This window comes from Harpegnathos saltator, unplaced genomic scaffold (assembly GCF_003227715.2).
Source record: "Harpegnathos saltator strain DR-91 unplaced genomic scaffold, Hsal_v8.6 scaffold456, whole genome shotgun sequence".
NCBI lineage: Eukaryota > Metazoa > Arthropoda > Insecta > Hymenoptera > Formicidae > Harpegnathos > Harpegnathos saltator.
In genome coordinates, this window is record NW_020230268.1 from 423,729 (window position 1) to 443,545 (window position 19,817).

General features: G+C 46.1%; 2 protein-coding genes and 1 long non-coding RNA gene across 7 annotated transcripts; 2 read left to right on the plus strand and 1 right to left on the minus strand.

Moving 5' to 3' along the window:
- Window positions 1-2,583: 2,583 nt before the first annotated feature.
- On the plus strand, window positions 2,584-3,870 carry LOC112589280 (uncharacterized). Its single transcript, XR_003113416.1, has 3 exons — window positions 2,584-3,205; window positions 3,396-3,557; window positions 3,659-3,870. It is a non-coding gene; the product is annotated as an uncharacterized LOC112589280 (long non-coding RNA).
- A 746-nt stretch (window positions 3,871-4,616) lies between these two features.
- LOC112588024 (uncharacterized) lies at window positions 4,617-9,628 on the minus strand. Of its 4 annotated transcripts, none has more exons than XM_025301892.1 (3): window positions 5,481-5,853; window positions 5,109-5,416; window positions 4,617-5,024 (listed from the first exon to the last, which is right to left on the minus strand). In XM_025301892.1, exons 1-3 carry the CDS (start codon window positions 5,487-5,489, stop codon window positions 4,877-4,879), a joined length of 465 nt encoding a protein of 154 aa, XP_025157677.1. In that variant the 5' UTR covers window positions 5,490-5,853; the 3' UTR covers window positions 4,617-4,876. The 4 variants fall into 4 exon arrangements, with proteins under 4 accessions (XP_025157677.1, XP_025157678.1, XP_025157680.1 ...); XM_025301893.1 differs by lacking the exon at window positions 5,481-5,853 and adding an exon at window positions 9,224-9,628 and having other exon boundaries at window positions 4,787-5,024; XM_025301895.1 differs by having other exon boundaries at window positions 4,787-4,976; window positions 5,481-5,854.
- LOC105187717 (DET1- and DDB1-associated protein 1) lies at window positions 6,194-7,351 on the plus strand. Of its 2 annotated transcripts, none has more exons than XM_019843425.2 (4): window positions 6,194-6,318; window positions 6,744-6,882; window positions 6,954-7,015; window positions 7,118-7,351. In XM_019843425.2, exons 1-4 carry the CDS (start codon window positions 6,316-6,318, stop codon window positions 7,223-7,225), a joined length of 312 nt encoding a protein of 103 aa, XP_019698984.1. In that variant the 5' UTR covers window positions 6,194-6,315; the 3' UTR covers window positions 7,226-7,351. The 2 variants fall into 2 exon arrangements, with proteins under 2 accessions (XP_019698984.1, XP_011146999.1); XM_011148697.3 differs by lacking the exon at window positions 6,194-6,318 and adding an exon at window positions 6,333-6,475.
- Window positions 9,629-19,817: the final 10,189 nt, after the last annotated feature.

The following is a 19,817-nucleotide window of genomic DNA, read 5'->3' on the forward strand; positions in this document are numbered from 1 at the left end:
TTCAGCAGCATTTTTCTTCAGATGAAACGCGAAGTGGAAAGTCGAATATGCTCTTTTATTATTGCCATCGTGAACACTGCTGATTTTAAGGTTGTGTGCATCAAACGCCAAATCGCACGATGTTTCGAAAGACCAAATGTCACTGCTTTAAAACCGCAAGAGGGCGGGAAAATTAATGCAATTTAAATTGTGGTTTCAGTAGTATGAAATCTAGGGCTCAGAACTTTTTTGCGCTCCTAATAATTGTTTTTGGAGATTATTTAATACCGTATGAAAAATATTTATTAACTTACAGGATATTGTAATAAGAGCAAAGAGGTTTCATTTCGTACTTCTTGATTCTGTTACAATATTCTTTTATATTTCATACTACATCCATGTATAACTTAAAATTATTCTTAAAAGATTATTAAACAATTCAATAATCAAACTTGTGAACCTGCCCGACTCCGCAAAATAATTAATAAAATATATTTCATTTTCTTAGCGCCGAATATTATTAATACTATTACAAATAATATTACAAATGATGTAAATTTTTACAAATAAAATTTGTAAAAATTTGTATATATTTGTAACATTATTATACAATTACAAATAAAATTACAAATAATAATATTACAAATAATATATATTACAAATAATAATATTATTAATAATAAAATATTATTTGTAATAATTTCGGTGCGTCGAGTAGACAAAACTTTCAGTATTGTCATAGAGAGGAAAGGAGAGAGAGAGACAGTCGCGCTCGCGATTCAGATTATGGGCAAGAAAGAATTAGGCTCGCTCGCTAAGAACGAGAGCGACAAGGAGGAAATGATATTCTCTTTCTCTCTCTCGCTCGGCGCGTTGACAATTGCCGATCGCGTGGCTCACACGGATTGACCGAGCCGGCTGTGTGCGTGCACGGGGAGGGAGAGGGAGAATCCTCGTGCAAGCCCGTCACTAAATTCGCATTACTGATACGAATGATGTCAAAATCGAACAAGCTGCGGACAAGCGTAACTTGTAAATATCGGAGATCAACTGTTTATCAGCTCATAGACAATTAATATGACGAGATACCCGTGTACTTCTCTCTCATCTTTGCGTACAATTGCGATCAATAAAAAATTTTCACGAATTGTTCGGTTTTGACATCATTGGTATACGTGTGTATGTGTGTATGTATGTGTACACGTACAATTGCGATATACACTTATCATGTTAGCATTGATCATTTTTATTCATGCTAAAAGAAATAAGTATGATTATGTAAAGAATTTGTCTGCGTATTATTATACATTCTACATAGTTCTACGCTACTGAAGCAAATTGGTAATTCTTCTGCTATAACGACATTAACAGAAAGACTACAGAAAAACAGAAAAGACTAAACTTCAAACTGCATTTCTCAAAAACGTTTAAGATTTGCACCGTTTTTGGATAGCATTTGTTACTATTACATCAATATTATATTTTTGTAAAAGCAAAATCGCGCGGTGATTTCAAGGATGAAGATTCCTCTTGTGTGAGATATTAATTATTCATTCTTTATTAATGGGAAAAGGTTTTGCTTTGGCTTAAATGTTCAAGAAAAGTTATTTGTTCTCTGAGAATCTTTCAATTTTTATGTTCGTGAAAAGTTTATAAAATTCGTAAAGAAAGAAAATTATTTTACTACCTACCTATTCAAGAGTTGCGCATAAGAGATATTTTAACAAATCTGAATCTAAATCAGTCAACAAATTAAATTTTTCATTCAAAGTAGCATATGTAGGGTAAGCATAAGTAAGATAAGTATAAATAATAAATTAAATATTATTCTCTGAATATATTAATAAATAAATGTTTTTTTCTTTAGCTGAATCATCGAAGTAAATATTCTATTATAAATTGACTTTTCGGATTATAATATTAATTTCAATTTTCAGAGTACGCTTTCAAATTGACTCTTCGGAATACGCTATTAAATTGATTTTTCGGACACTTTTAAATTGACTCTTCTGACTACACATTTTTTAGTTGACTCTGTGGAGTACATATTTTTTAATTAACTCTTCGGAGAGAAGAGAAGAGAAACATTTTATATTTTATTTAAAAAATCGTAATTTTGCAGAAAACTGATTGATGAAGAAAAAAATTAATTCACGACCTCAACGAACGATCTTAAAAAAATTACTGCAAGAAATGAAGTTGTTATTATATACCATATTGTACAATATTAAAACATACGCGCAATAATTATCTATAATTTGCATATATGGGCGTTTATGTAATTATAAGTAATATAAAAGTCATGACAAATTAATGTGGCCGCGCGTTATCTCTGTCGCGTCATTACTAGAAATCGTCCGAACTCTCGAAATTATTTTCTTCCCGAATTACGAATATAAAACAATGTGGAAAGGAAAACAAGGGGGTGAAAGGGGAGACGGCGACGTCTGCCTTACGATACATCGCTGCTGGCTCGCTTCGTCGCGATTGTCTATTCGCTGGTGGTGAGACAAAGACCGATTCTTCGTTTTTATCTAACTAATCTAGCTCGCTCGTGAACATGGCACAGAAGAGAACTAAATAATTATGGACATAGCACGGGATAGTACCAACAAATCGTGGACATTGGCTTAGTAGTTCATATCCATGAAAAATGGATATGAACTACTATATGATATGGCGAATATCATATATGAATGGCGAAGCGCCAGTTGGCGCTTCGAATCAGCCAACTTTTCAATAACGCTGTAAATGCAGCCATGCTCGCTCTCAGGCTTCTCTCTGATAATAAACATAGACACAGGCAACAGGAACAGAATTTCCGACGCGTTGGATTTTTGTTCCTTATTCCCTATTCCTGACCAATCACAGAGAGACAGTTTGTGTATGGAGAGGCTGCGTATTTTCATGGACATTAGAGGTTATCTTTATTCGTAAATAATTTCATCTGTGCAAACATTATGAGAGAAGTGTATAACGAATATCACGAATATTGCCGAAAAAGAACATTCGATAGCTCGCAGGAGACAGACGATATGAAAAAAGAAAACGAGAATGATTTCATAAATATAGAATATTATACGCAGAATGAAAAAATAGGCGATGAACTACTGATAGATCTAGTAAGATCTCGACCACTTCTTTATGACAAAAGTTTGAAGCAATATCGTGATCCAAACACGAAAGAAAATGCATGAACAGAGATATTTTCTGTTATGAATATCAAGTAAATATTTAACCCAATACTTTATGAGCTAGAGACGTAAAATACTGAGTTTACATGGTATTTACTGTGGTAAAAATATTTTTATATATTTATTAGTAGTGAAAATTATATGATATATATTTAATACATTTTCCCTATTAAAATTTCTTTTTACTTAGATCTAATTCTATTTTTGTATACGTTCGTGTAGCATTGGATTGCCAAACACATTGGGTTCGTCTCCACCAATGATTCAGTAAAGAAAGGCAGCAGCGAGAACTAGAAACTAGAAATGGAGCAGGCAACCTACCAGAAAAAAATGGTCTCTATTCGACCACTTAAATTTTTTGGGGCAATTCGTCTTTCAGAGAAAGTTTGTTTCATTTTTTCATTACAAAATTAATTATAGACTCAGTCAATACAGAGCATCTGTTATATTACATATGTTATAATAGATTTATAATGTTATTATAGGTTATAATAGGTTCTTTTTCACTGCATTAGTGCACTAATTTTTGATGATGCCAACGAATTTACCAGTTTCTTCTAATTTCTTGTCTGCAACTGATTTTATATTTTTGTGTAATGGACACTTTGACTATTTGACAAAATGACTATTTGGCAAAATAATCTCATCACATTTTTCAATATTTCATTTTATCTATATCTATACTGTAATTATCATGATTTCAGAAGTGTGAGTAATGTTGGTGCAACATCTAATATCTTAGCAAATCAGCCTCGAAATGTGCAATACTATAATTACCAAAATGACAACGTTAAGGTACAAAAGATTATTATTTTTAAATAAATAACGTATTCTGTTATAATACATTTAACCATTTGTCTTATAGTAATAGTATTAGTACAAGATGTTATCATAACAGGATTTGCACGTTGCCTATTTCATAATTTATAATGTAATTATTTCATATATGTATAATGTAATTATTGCAAATTCAAATTCAAATGTATTCAGCAGAATATTATAGTGTGTAACTGTAGTAAATTAATACTTAATTTCAAAACCAGTTATATGTATTGTAGATAACAATCTTATATGCAATTTTATGTGAAAGATATATTAATCTCATTTACATTTATTGATTTCTAGTTCATGGATTGTCATAAAGAATCGCCATCTGATTGGACTCCAGTTACCTTGTGCAATAACAATCTATCTGAAAATACGTTGGTGATTATTTTAGATTCAAAACATACATACTGCTAAAATACATGCCGCCAAAGTATATTTTAACAATATAATAGTCCTATTTTATATAAAAGTCTTTGGTATTTATTTTTATTATCTCTATTTCTGGTAAAACATTTGTATAATTTTCTTAATTATACATTTGTTACCATTGAATTATTATTTTATTATTCATATTATTATTCTTATTAAATTATTTGTAGCCAACAGCACTTGTAGAATTGCATATACCAGCATTTTCGCCGTCACAGTAATCAACTTCATCGATGTTAAGATCAACCCCTTCTCCGTTGCAACGACTAACCTCGCCGACGCCAAGAACAACTCCTTCTCCGTTGCAACAACCAACCTCGCTGATGCCAAGAACAACTCCATTACAACTATCAACCTCGCCGATGCCAAGAACAATCCCTTCTCCATTCAACAATAAAGTTCGTCGCAGTTGGTTAGTTAAAAAATCTCTGCTCATATCTTTCCATTCATCTTCTGAAGTAGTTTTCATATAATATACTCATTAAAACACTGGTAATAACGTCACAGGTTTCTTTTATTATTTTATGAGCAGTAGACACTCTTACTCTATAAGTGAGAGCTAATGACAATACTTGATCGCCACTAGCCATATATCTATGATAAAATTGTTTAAATAATAATGAATATTGTACTTTGTTATTATTATAATGTGTTATTAGAATAACACATCTATCTTACCTAAATGTAAGCCGTTGTTCCGGACAAATTGGTTCTCGTAAACTGTTTTTCTGTAGATAAGGTCGCACCATTTCCAGTAATTCATAAAATGTTTCGACATCCATTCGTGTATATCGAAAGAAAAGATCACGATCTTCTTTCAATTCCGCAAGAAGGGTTGTAAAATCACCATATTCTTCTCGTCTTGTGTTTATGGGTCCCACCCACCATCTCCTATTGATCCAACGCTTACGTTTTCTTCTTTTCCAAATGGCATATAATCCAAATATTTGCACATGAACCAGAAATAGCATAAAATTATCTTTGTCCTATAAAAAAAGTGAATCAATATTATGATGTATATAACACAAAAAATGCATAATAATTAAATACGTTGTTCATGTTGATCTATGTTATATTTGCGACTTTAATGATTGCAGGAAGCAATTCCCTTTACTACTTAAATCTCGTCTGACAAAAACCGAAATTAAATACTAAAACTTTTTAATTCGGTTTCAATATTATTGTAGGCAGATTTTCGTTCAGCACATGCGCACAAGCACAACAGCAGATGATTGGTTAACATAGGAGACAATTGTGTTTCAGTATTATACAGGTTTCTATTCTATTTCATGTTCCCATTCCCTGTTCCTATTTCCTGTGCCTTTGCATTGTGTACTAGGCCTTACAGTGAATAGCCTTACAGTGAACGCAGCCCATATAAACTGGTCGAATGCGAGGGCTGCGTTCCAATATTCACTGCCAGCATTGAAAATCTATAATATACGTGACATAAACTATGTATTTTCGGTACTGGCAGTGAATTTTAGAACACAGTTCTTGATCTAGTTATATACGTCATTGAGTTTCAGTAGCTGCGTTCAGTAGAACAAAGTGATCAGAGACCGCTTAGTGATAATTGTCTGTGATTGGAGCATTCTTTTAGATTCTTCATAGACCCAGAAGTATTTACCAATCAGGAGCGAGATTCAATGGAAAATCTAGTAATGTTGTCCAACTGTTGAAAGTGGTTGCGTTCAGAAAACAAAGCGCTCACTGAGCGCTTAGTAACTATTGGTCCTTACTATTAGATCCTTACATTCAGACCAATAACGTTGACGAATTACTCAACCGTTATGTAACCGTTGTGTTTTCTGAACGCAGCCTTTGCTGAATGTAGCCAGTGCCACTAAACCAACCTTTCAAGTGTCATCTTCTTGATTTGCTTATGGTATGGCCGAATCTATCTCGTAATGTATTCTATGATCGTTCGATAGCAATGACGACAGTCACCTTTATATCAATTTAATAGTACGAAATAGTTTATTTTTTTTAAGTGGACAACCATTGAGTCTTGTAGTTAACAGATTATACATTCACTCACGATGGTGAGAAGTGTTGTGTCTACTGGGAATTACATTTCTCATTCTATCGCCCATATGTATTTTTATCGATTTTAGAGGTTACATATGTCGTTTTCTAAATTTAAAAAGTAACGTTTATGTGAAGCTTTTAATTTTTCGGAATTAACTTTAAGATTTCTCAATAAGTTTTATTATTTTTATATTATTTGAATATAAAAGAATATTATCCTTTTTAACCTACTTTATAAAATAAGTTTGTATAATTTTTGTATTTAAAAAATTCTTTTTGTAGTCTGTTGCAGAATTTTTGAAAGGCCTCCCTTCACATAATGAGAACAACTTTGCAAATTTTCATACTGACAATGGGAACCGGACGTGTGTTAAGAGACCATCTGTCTATCTTCCTACCAAGGATTATCCTTCAGAGCAAAGTAAATACTTATTGCAGAGTAATGACTGTACTTCAAATAGATATGGTAGTTAATTAGAATTATATGTGCAGTTATAGTTACTGAGAAAACTACCATCTTACTAAGGTATCTTCATCAACAATGGGATAAAAAAGTAAGCAATACGATACATAATATTATTTAATAAGCAGGTACTTTATTTTTATCAATTGACTTTAATATATTATTTTGGGTATAAACATGATATACCTTTCAGAATGCTGATAGGAAAAGGGAATTTTTATCCACTAATGGTGATTCACAAGATGATGGATCTACAGTACGCAGTAAAAGGCCACGACTTGACTTGAACAATACTCTTTGAAATATTACACATTTTTCGTATGGATATATATTCTTGAATAATCAGCATTTATATACAGTTTAAATCAGTTATTTGAGGAAAATGTTATTTATGACACATTGGACAAATATATGAAAGTAAAGCGTACCAATTTAAATAATTTCCATTATTTTTTGTTGGTATTGAAATTGTATAATTTATATATATATATTTCATTGATACACGAGTATGAATGTGCAGGTTCATGATCATAAATGTCAAAATTTACATATCTATGTTCTATACATTGCTCACTTAAATAAATATTGGCAATGTAGCAATGAATAAAACATTCTTTTTTTTATTGTATTCATTTTATTTACATTTATTTTGTCATTGTAGTTGTTTCCATATTGTATAAAGTTTATTTAATATGTAAAGATTTTTAATAAAATTAATTTTAATTGCACTACTTGTGTTTATATTATATACATGTTTTCATATATATAACAATTACTTGTTATTAAAAAGTGAACAAAAATTTATAATGCGTAACATATGTGCTTTTTGTAAAAGTCATTGCATTTCTACCATTTAAGATATATATTTTATCATTTATCTCGGTCATAAAATGTTTTCATATGAAAATTTTTTATATATTTGCTGTATTGATAAAAAAGTTACCTATCTTTCTCTTTAGCTCTTTCCATCTTTGCCTCTCTCTATCTCTCTCTCTCTTTCCCTCTCTCTCTCTCTCTCTCTCTCTTTTTGCCTCTCCCTCCCACTTTCTTTCTCTAATTTTTTTTTGTAAGCTCTATATATGTATATTAGATATGAGGTACATATCAAGATATAAATATTTTTACAGAATTTATAAATTAAGTAAAATGATTTATTAAACAGTGTATATTAAAACAATTATAATATATTTATCTCATGTACTCACTTGTACATATATACATAAGAATATGTAGTAGTAAAAACATTATAATTGTTTTAACATACAGGGTCCGCCAAAAGTTCTGGGATCCTGAATATTTCGAAAACTAAGCATTTCAGAAAAAAATGTTTCGAATGTAAGTTGTAGGGCTTAAAATAAGGCATTTGATGGTGACCTTGAACTTGGCCTTGAGGTAAAGCTTATTTGAAGGTCAATTCGAAGTTTTTAAATGGAATCCCCACTTTTTATTACATTTATTTGTAGCTTATCTCGAGAGCTTTCCAAAACAGTATAATAAAATTATTTTTCGTTAAGTACTTTCCGAATTATGAAACTTGAACGTTACAATAGCGCCGGCGTTAGCATAACCCAAGATGTACCACGCGGAGGTTGCCAGTCGGATTTATATCTGTGGGGCGGAAGGCGCGCGGCGATGTCTAGCGCGCACGGCCTCCGCTCACCCTCCACACGGAGGAAGTCAAAGGGGACACGCGCACCCGTGCCCTTGATCGCCGTGCACGCGACGGACGAGCAACGAACCTTTGCACGCCGCGTTCGAAGACGCGAGAAACTGAATGACTATCGAGTAGGCGCAACAGAAACTTTATTATTTTCCGAACAAAACGGCACGCACGCAAACAAGAAACGTTCGCTAGGACAAACACACGCTGGCCAAATAACGGCGGGCGTCGATCACGCAACGGCACACGTGAACGCAAGAAAACAAAAGCACGGCGCGCACGTGGTCGCACGAAAACAAACGCACAGCGCGCACGTGATCGTACGAATACAACCGCACGGCGCGCATGTGATCGCACGGAACAAACGCGCGGCGCGCACGTGGACGAGCGCTGCGCAGAGCACGTGGACGCGCGGGGCGCGAAAGCGCACGGCGAGAATGCGCTCGAGGAGGGTCCACGGCGATGGCCCCTCGCGTAAGCGAGTGCAGCGAGACGCACTTGCGAGAACGCACGCGATGAAAGCACTCGCGGAAAAGTACGCTGCGAGCACTCACGGTGGCGTCCGCGACGTGGTACTCTCGCGGTAATGTTTGCGACGGGACGAGACTCGCTGACGAACAACACAGAAACGAGACTCACTCAGGAAGCGGCAGCCCAGGAAGTGCACGCGATGGCGGGTCGGCGATGCAGGCGAAGGCACGAATTGTCTGTTGCAGTCGTGGGCGAACTGCTGCGGCGGCCCGCGCGGCGACAGTGTGCACGAACGCACGTGGTGCACGTTTGAGCACCTGCCGCGCACAATTCGCGGTTGAGAACTGCTGCACGCGATGTGCGGATGAGAGCTGCTGCAATCGATGCGCGGATAAGAGCTGCTGCACGCGATGCGCGGTGGAGAGCTACTGCGATGAGCACAACTGTTCTCGGCGGCGAACAAAATCGGACTCTCTGGTTGAGAACGACTGTGCACGACGACAGTCGGAACCAGACTCTGTTCGCGAGTGCAAGACGACTCGCGAGCACGGGACCGGGGGCTCGGAAGAGCGCCCTCGGCTGAAGCACCTGCTTGCGGCGGCTAAGCGAAGGCGAACTCGCGGACGTCGCCGTAGATGGCGGGAGAGGGTCGACCGCCACACATCTCTTTTGTGTTCGAACACTTCGAACGAAAATCCGGCCAATGAAGGCAGGACCCGACTATGATCCGGCCAATGAAGGCAAGACCCGACTATGATCCGGCCAACGAAAGCAAGAGCTGACTATGATCTGGCCAATGAAGGCAAGATCCGACTATTATAGGTAAGGTAGAGGTTAGTAAAGGCGAGGTAGGGGTTCACCTAGATATGTGTTCAATGGAGCTCCCTTTTCAATAACATAATTTATAAAAGATGCTCGAACTGTGCACCATCTGATGTTTGACAACATGTTAAACATACGTAAAAGTTCTCTACACTGTACTTGTGATAAGATCTGGAGAAATTATTGCAGTTTCCCAGACAGCACAAAGATATCTAAAAGTTGACTAAAAGATGACAGATTTTCGATATGGACATCTTTTTGGTAAAGCGTATAGTCGATGAAAAGATGAGTAAAAGACATCTTATGACCCACTATTTGTCGTCTTATTTCTGCAACGTATAAGATGACTAATATTAAACATGTACCCATATAACACAAGAATGTTCGCTGGACGTCCGACGGACGGCCAATTGGTCTGACACGGACGTTCATGGGACGTTCATAGGATATACATATTATAGCCTAAAGACCGGCCGAAAGACGTCCGATGGACGTTCGACATGGAGGTACATGGGATGTTCGTATTCGTCCAATGGCTGTCCATGGGATGTACAGTTTATTTCATCGATTCGTTCCGTAAGAAAGGAAATGAAGGTCCCCCTCTCTGGCACGTTATTACACGCCAGCTCTCGGCGACCGGACGTCCGACCGCCCAACTTATCGACGACTTTACCGACACTGAAATGGTAACACGAACAGCGAAAGAGTAAATGTTATATCGATAAAGTATATTAGACGTGTATGAGAAAGCGGGAGAATATAAAGACTGCCACGTTTATTTAGAGGACTATTGTCGCACACTAATCGTGTGTTTCTTGTTAAAACAGTAAACAATTAAAAACTAAATATCAAACGACTCTTTTCAGAGCCACCCAAACATTTATTACGAAAGAAACACTTCCGTGTACGCATAATTATTTCAATAATAAAAGAATTTAATATGTTTTCAATCAGCGTCATATATATGCACCGTATCGATCTCTTACTTAAATTTAATATCGCATATATGTGACGGTAAAAAAATTGTTTTCTGTGTCCATACTATTTTACGAAGTCTATTTAATATTATTGCGTAACAATAAACATACAATTAGTGTGCGGCAATAGTCCTCTAAATAAACGTGGCAGTCTTTATATTCTCCCGCTTTCTCATACACATGTCTTTATCGATGCAACATTTAAGGTCATTCTACAACACGTGTCGTAAGTTGTAAGCCGTAAGAACTGGCCAATTATAGCCGATTATTTTTGTAATAGTCGACTGTGATTCGCTAATTCTTACGGCTTACAACTTACAACACGTATTGTAGAATGACCTTTACTCTTTCGCTGCTCGTGTTACATTTCGGTGTCTGTAAAGTCGTCGATAAGTTGGGCAGTCGGGCGGCCGGCCGCCAAGAGCTTTTTTCTTTTCTTTTAACGGTGAGGAAATCCATCATGGACACCCCCGCCCTTTAGAGAGGACGGGAGTTATGCCGGACTCCTATCAGCTAAAACCCTACCGGGGTATCTACCTTTCGTACCGTGATGGGGGGAGTCAGGGAAACTACTCTCGTATTCCCTCCCCAACACCCCGGCTCCAGAGCTCATTATCAGAGTCCCACGCCTAAGTACCGCGCCCCCTCCCACAAAGGAAATCGGGGGCGTGGTCGCCCGGTCGGGTTGGCCTTCTGGTTATATTTACTGGAGGGGTGGATACCCACTCTTCCTCCAAGCCCCCTTGCTGGTCAAGGGGGCGGGGAGTGGGGCCCAGCCCTAACTAGGCCTCCACTCCCCTTTCCCGGTCCCTACGCTCGGGGGAGGCGGGTTAGATCTTCTGCGGATGGTCGCCACCTTGTCGTGGTGCAAAAGCTTGAAGGCCACAATGATCCAAGGGGATGGACTCGACTTGGAATCTCAGGATTCCATGTTCGAGGGTGAACCGAGGAGAGTGGCTACTAAGAGCGACCAATACATGCTTCGAGATGGGCAGCTGCCTCTTGAAGCATTAAGGGACTAGAGGGCTGTTCTCGAGCGGCACGAAGGACCCTGCAGCGCGGGCGTTTAGGCTTGTTAGCCTCGCTTTTGGGAGGCCACCAAACAGGGGAAGGACATCCATAAAAACCCGTGGCGATGAGGGCCCGTTAGCCTATTTTCCAGGCACTCAACGAGGGGACGGGAAACTCATTATAAAAACCCGGGTATCGGACTCGTTAGTCTGGGAGGTTTCTAGACAACCCGACGAGGGGAAGGAAAACCCACTGCAAAAACCCGGGTTCGTTAGCCTTGAGCAACCTATTCCGGAGATTGGAAACTCCGTTATCAAACCCGGGCGAGGGCTTGGCTTCGTGGGCAAGCAACCTATGTGAAGGGGAGGAAGAACCCCAATACCAAACTCGTGCATCGGGCTCGTTAGTCTGGGAGGTTGCCAGACAATCTGACGAGGGGAAGGAAAACCCACTGTAAAAACTCGGGTTAGTGGGCTGACTACGTGGGCAAACAACCTATTATTAGGGGAGGAAGAACCCCAATACCAAACCCGGGTGTGCAGCTCGCTAGCCTGAAGGCATTTGCACCGGAGAGAAAACTCCGCATAAATCGGGCGTTCGGGCTCGTGAGTCCAGCGGTCCAGACATCCGAAACGGAGAAAAAACTCCGAACCAAACCGGGCGTTCAGACTCGTGAGTCTGGTAGTCCAGGCATCTGAACTAGAGGGAAGGAAGAACTCTGACTAATAAACCCAGGCGTGCGGCTCGTTAGCTTCAGGGCATCAGCACCGGAGAGAAAACTCCGCACAAACCGGGCGATCGGGCCCGTGAGTCTATTTTTCCAAGACATCCGAACAAGGGGAAGGAAAACCCAATGTAAAAACCGAGGGATGGAAAACCCACGAAAACCCGGGTATCGGACTCGTTAGTTTGGGAGGTTGCCAAACAACCCGACGAGGGGAAGGACACCCACTGTAAAAACCCGGGCTAGTGGGCTCGTAAGCCTAGTGCAACCTATCCCGGAGATTGGAAACTCCGATATCAAACCCGGGCGAAAGCTCGAGAGCTTGACTTCGTGGGCAAGCAATCTATTATTAGGGGAGGAAGAACCCCAATGATAAACCCGGGTGATCGGGCTCGTTACGCTGGTGGAATCAGCCAACCGAACCAGGGGAAGTTAACCCAATGTAAAACCCCAGGCGTGCAGGCTCGACAGCCTTTGGGTAACTGCAACAGAGAGCGAATCTGACAATAACCGGGCGTTCGGGCTCGTGAGTCTGGCAGTCCAGGCAGCCGATACTAGGGGAGGAAGAATCCTGAATAATAAACCCGGGCGATTGGGCCTGTTAGTTTGTTCAACAGACGCCAAACGAGGGGAAGGAAAACCCAAAGTAAAAACCCGGGAGTTTGGGCTCGTTAGCAGCATGGCAACCAAACCGGAGAGGAAAACTCCGATTAAAACCGGTCGGGTGTTTGGACTCGTTAGTTCCGAGGCGGTGCTTGGGACTCGCCAAGCCCCGGGGCGACCAAACCGAAGAGGCAACTTCGTGAACAAACCGGTCGGGTGCTCGGACTCGTGAGACTGGTTTCCCAGTCCACCGAGGAGGAAGGAAGAACCTCAAAGAACAAACCCGGGGAGGCGGCCTCGTTAGTCTAGTGAGACAACCGAGCGTATGAAGTCCACAAGGCAGAGTTCATGTAGTCTAATTCCTCTACATGAGCGCAGCTGAATGGCAACATCCGGTGGAGCGCGTGGCGGACCCCGTGGGTCCTGGTTCTGTCGTCGGGAGGGGCCTTTTGGGTGCCGGGGAGCGGAGGATAGTCGGCAACAGTGGGCTTGCACTCACTGATCCGTTAGGCCGAAGTTCCGCGGCGCCTGGGGGTTCGCTCGGCGGCGGGAGCGGGGGTGCTCTCGAGGAACGGGACGAGCTCCTCCTGGGTGTAGGATGGCTAGCCATCTAGAATGAATGTGTGTGTGGGGGGTGAGGTCCGGAGGGGGCTGGGGACGGCGCTGATCCTCGATGGGTTGGGGCTGTGGCGGTTGTGGACGGGGCCACTTTCGTCACAGTGTCGGAGAGGATAAGTGCGTCGAATGAACTAGCTTAGGTCGCCTCTGAAGGAGGGTTTTTCTGGGTGCCGGGTGGGCATTCCTTGAGGAAACTTGGGGGATGCACTCATCGGTGTCCCAGTCTCACCCTCATGGAAAAGGTGCTGGTCGGCTGTTACGGGCGTATGGGTCGTGGAGGTATTCCACCGTTAGAGACTGTGCTGCGGCGCCTGCCGCGCGGGCTGGTTGGGCGGGTGTCGGACTGCTGACCCTTCCGGGTCTGGGCGGTCTGGCGCCTGGTTGTCCGGCCCGGGTGGAGTGGCGGCGTGGCATCGATGGCGGTGATGAAACCTCTCGGATGCACTACTGCAGGACTGGGAGACTCCCGCAGCTGGTCGTCCCTGCGCCTTGACCGGTTCTGTAAAGAGTGTATACGGACACACGATACCGCGACCGGAAGCAGTTCGACTGGCGCATGCCGGAAGGCATGACATTTACGGTGCCGGGATTGCGTGTGGAATGGATGAGGTTCACCACCCACCATTCAGCATGCGATCAATTGTACAACACCCGGTGTCCAGGAAATCTGGAGCACACAGTCGGGGGTTATCTGTCCGAAAGGGAGTATCCTGGTGTTCGGCGGCTGGAGATAGTCGGTAACAGGGAACCCGCAGGTGGCGGGCGACCTGATCCGTCAGGCAAAAGCCGTCGAGCATTGGGGCCCCTTCCGGAGGGGATGGCCGTCAATTGTGCCAGGTTGCTGGTCATCGGGTGGGAGAGGGGACCAAAAAAGTGTCCCCTTTTTTCTCTCCCGTGGGCGCCACTTTGTCGTGGTGGGGGAGCTTGCGTGTCCCGATGAAGTACAGAGCTATGTCGGCGGAGGTTTCGACCCCTGGCAGGTTCTACCATGCCGGAGTGGTCTGTACGGAGGGGCCAGACTACGAGAGTCCATAATACTCCTGGATGGGCAGCTGTCTCCAGGTTTTATCCAGGGTCTGGAGGGTCTCATTCGTGGGGCCCAAAGGACCCTACAGCGCGGGCAGAGCGGGCTCGTTAGCCTTGGCAGGCAACCAGTCTAGGGGAAGGAAAACCCCGAAATTGCACTCGTGTTGCAGGGGTACGTGTACGCCATAAATGCAGGGGCAAAACCCCTTATATGGAATAATGTCTTACAAGGAGTTTAGGCCCCCAGTACTCGGAGCTGGGGAACGGCGGGAGGGGTTGTATTGTCCCGGCGCTCCCTCGTCGTCACCATGCGACGGGCCAGGGGATGTGTGCCAGGCAGGCACATCCCTGGAATGGACTACCGCCCGAAGGGAGGCGATTCAGGACCGACTGGGGCCGAGAATGGATCGTTTGGATCTATTCCTGGCCCCAGCCGGTCCAAAATCGTCTAAAAAGAGGAAGCGGAAGGCGGAAACGTCCGCCTCCCAATTATGGCAGGAGAAGGGGGTGCAGTTCCCTCCGCTCGGGGACGCTAAGGTCTCCCGGGGGGAGGGGAGTGCAGCTCCTTATGGGCGCGAGGGTGGGACCGCAGATCTGTCCTCCTCGCAGACATGGGAGCATCTCTTCCCGGGGGAGGAGTTCCGTCCGATCGAGGACGATGAGTCCTCGGTCGCGGGAACTCCTCTCCGAAACGCGCGGGAGGGAGGAGATAAAAGCGTGGGCAGGCGTCAACACCAGTGGGGGATTCCGCCTGTGCGGAGACCCCTGTGAGTGGAGAGATCCCTGGCTTCCGAGGCTCTCGACGATATTAGATACCTGAGGGAGCTTCGGGTCAAGCCAGGGAAGAAGACGGTGCAGGGCTATAAGGGTAAACCCTTTTCGGCCTTGAATGAATTCGCCAACACCTGCCTCCACAATGTGGAGGAGGCACTGGCGAATTACGAGAACATGGTGGGGGAGGGAGGCCCCGATGGACGCCTTGCGGTCTTGGAAATTCAAGTACGGGGCCTCAAGGCTGAAATCGCCCGCATTGGGCGGGAGCTGGAGAGGATTTTTCCCTCTCCGGCACCCGCAGCTGCGGGCAGCAGGGACCCCCTCCCCCCTCGGTCCTTCCGCGGCAACCGGCGGCTGCTGAGGTGGGACGCGATGACGGGTGGACGCTCGTGTCCCGGATAGGTAAGGGGAAGGGGGCTGGGGCTGTGCCCAAGCCTCCTGCTCCCAAAAAGGGAGGAGATGCGGCGAGGAAGGCCGCACCTCCTAAAGGTGAGAAGGCCAGGAGGGAGGGGGACCCGAAGAAGGGTCCTCCCCCATCCGCTAAGAGGCCGCAGATCAGGAACCCCTCGCGCAATCCTGTCGTGACTGTGACAGCATTGCCGGGGGGTTCAATTAGTGCGATAATGGCGCGAGCCAGGCAATAGGTCGACCTCAAGGAGGTCGGCCTGGAGCCTGGCGAATTTAAAATAAAACGTGCCAGGAATGGGGGGGGGGTAATCCTCGAGATCCCTGGAAAGGATGGTCGGGATAAGGCCGACCGCCTGGCCAGGGGTCTCGAGGATGTGCTGTGTGCGGAAGCCGTAGTCGCCAGGCCGGCGAGGAGGACAGAACTCCGCCTCGTCGGCTGGATGACTCGGTCACCCTCTTAATGGTTAGGACAGCTATTTTAAAGGTGACCGGGTGCCCTTCGGGCGAACTTCAGACGGGGGAGGTCGGGAGATCGGCTGGGGGGATGGGAGCAATCTGGGTCCGGTGCCCGTTGGTACCGGCTCAGACAGAAGCTAATCGCAGCCGGCGGGCTGATTGTGGGGTGGTCGCGAGCGCGAGTCAGAATATTGGAGGAACGGCCCCTCCAGTGTTACAAATGCCTCCGCTACGGTCATATGGCAGTGACCTGCCAGTCCAGTGAAGGACTGGGAGGTCACTGCTTTAGATGTGGAGGGGCCGGGCATGTGGCGAGGGAATGCACCGAAGCGGTGCGGTGCATCCTCTGCCACAAAGAGGGAAGAGTCGCGACCCACTGAATGGGGGGCCGTGCCTGCAAGGCGGTCCCCAGAACTGCCCCAAGAGAGGGAGTTCCTCCGCGGCGGAAACGCCGCAAAAAGGAAGAAAGGCGGCGGGTGGGGATGTCGGGGGGGGGGCGAGGGGCGTTGAACCCGTGCGGCCCCGGCTCCTCGACGGCGCCGCCGAAAATGTAAAACCAGGGACCAAGGTCCCCATTGTGGCCCTAGGGGTCAAAGAAGGAGAGAAGGGGGTGGTGGAGGCTGGGAGAGACCAGCCTCCATCACCCACAGATCAGGCAGGACCGGTAGCGGCGGGAGCGACGGCCGCTCCGTTAGCGTCGGACCCACCTCCGACGGATAGGTCGGAGGGGGTCTCCGAGGCGGTTGCGACCATGGAGGTCGAGGCTTCGGCCGCCAGCGGAGGCGGGGTGGGAGGAGTGGGGGGATAGAGCTGATGGAGCTCTCCCCACACACTTCCTCACCCCAGGTTTATGGGACTTGCCGGTGGCGTAGTGGCCGCAGAGGCCCCACCACCGGGGCTCATAGGCTGAGATGGAGCGGGTGGGGGTGAGCCGACCCTTCGTAGGAACACCCTCACCCGCGCTAGGAGGGATAGCCCTGAACCGGGGTGTGACCCCCGTCGCTGACGAACATGGTGCACTGGCGGAGGGAGCCCCGGGGAAGGAAGACCTGCTTCCCGGGGGGACAGGTGCGGCAGGGTCCCCCTCGGTTCCTCACCGAGGGGGGTTGGGGGAATGAAGCCGCCTCCCGAAAGGGACCCCCACACACCATCTCCCCCGTGGACGCCACCTTGCCGTGGTGGGGGAGCTTGCGTGTCCCTATGATGTACAGAGCTGTGCCGGCGGGGGTTTCGGCCCCTGGCAGGTTCTACCATGCCGAAGTGGTCTGTACAGAGGGGACTAAGAGCGTCCATAATACTTCTGGATGGGCAGCTGCATCCAGGTTTTAACAGGGTCTGGAGGGTCTCATTCTTGGGGCCCAAAGGACCTTACAGCGCGGGCAGAACGGGCTCGTGAGCCGGGTGAAGGCAACCGTTCTAGGGGAAGGAAAACCCTGATTGCAAATCCGTACTTGTCAGGACGTATAACCTGACACAATTGCGAGGGGCCAGGGTGCTTCGGCACTCTGGTACAGAGTACTCAGGCAACCCCAGCAGACCCTAGCCTACTACACCGTAACCCTAGGTCATGTCTCTGGGGCCGGGGGTCTTGCCTTAATTAGCCGGACCGCGAGGCGGGTCCTCTATAAAATACCACGTAATCGTACGGTTGAGGCATGCCACGCTTATGTGATGAATGGGAGGTGCGTGACCTGTCGCTAGTGGTTCCTCACCTTGGGCACCTGGCGAACCCAAGGGACATGCTGGCCTTACCCCGGGTAGTGCGGGGGCTCTACCCGGGGTCGACGACCCATTCCCGCCGAACTCGTGGGACCATAAATGGATCTCCAATTTTAAAAAAACAAAACCTCCGAGTCTTCGGACTCAGAGTCCCGAAAAGGCGGGTGTAGCAACCCGCCTAAGGGCTCACTACCCGCTTCGGCGGGTGATTTTTCAGAGGAAGAGAGAGGAGGTAAGATGGGCAGAGATCTGCCGGCGGGTGCCATCTCCCCTCCCCCCGGGGAGAGACAGCGCATGGACATCGAAGGAATAGCCTCCGGGGGACCATCTAATGAGAGCAGTCCATCCCCCTCAACGACCACTAGCGATAGTGATCGGGACTATCGTCCTCACCGGAGGACTGATAAGGTGAGCTCTCCGCGGAGGATTACGAGAACGGCCACCCAACGAGGGACAGGCATGTCCCTGGGGCCCAGGGTCCCTGCAGGCCAGGGGACGCCGGTACCAGGGGCCAACAAGCCCGGCCCCCTCTGCACAAAGAAGATGCAGAGAGGGTCTGCTCCCAAAGATAACAAGGGGGCACATGAGGCCAACCGGGATGCGGGAACCGAGAAGAGAAAGAGGATGTCGGGGGCGAGGATCGCGGGGCCGGTTGTCGTCACTGACATACTTCTCTCTCAGGGATCAGATTCCAGGTCCGGAGAGCAGAAGGGAAGGCGCTGCTGCAACCAGCAGGGGCAGGCAAAGGGAACAGCAGCGTGGTCACAGGGGAGAAGAGGGGGTGGTCTTCCACCAGCGGAGGATCCACATCGGCGGTAGAAATCATGGAGGGCCCGGCCCCGGCCTTAATACCAGCCGGAAAGAAGAGGGGAAGACGACCCACGACCGGTGAAGGGGTTGGCCTAAGGGAGAGGAAAGAGAAAGAGGCAAGGGAAGAGAAAAGAGGAGCGCCTCAAGAGGTTGGATGAGGCATGGAGCCTACTCGAAAGGGGGCTCTTCCATATGCTGGCGGACAAGCGCCCCGCTGAGGAGGTTTTCAGGGATGTCACCTCTGTGAACCTTCTCAGGGGGGCAGGCTTGTCGGAGCTAGCCAAGGAGGTGGATCGGGCCCTGGGAGCAGTCAGGCTGGTGGCGAGACGCTCGAATACCCTGAAAGGGACGTTCATCAGCCTGCTGAACCGGGCTACTGCCACCTCTCAGGCAGCTCTGACGACCCTGATCTCCAGAACTGCAGCACAGGAGACTGGGGGAGCGGAGAGGCCAGAGGTGATGAGGGAGACAGAGGAGCTTAGGGAGGAAATCAGGGTACTGCGGACGGAAAATCTGAAGCTCCAGGAGGAGCTTCAGACGAGCAGGGCCCAGGTAATCCCCACTCAGCCCCCTCTCCCAGAGCCGTCCAGGAGAAGGAGGACATACGCGGAGGTAATAAGTGGAGAGGCATCTACCTCAGCGGAGGAAGAAGGAAGAGAGGAAAAGAAAAGGAAGAAGAAGAGGAAGAGGAGGAGAGTGGCGAGAACCAGCTCCTCCTCTTCCTCCCATGGGGGGAGGTGAGGGAGGAGGGGCTCTTCCGGGGGTCTACCCCGTCTATGACGATAGACCCCCGGGTGAGACCCCCTCTCCATCA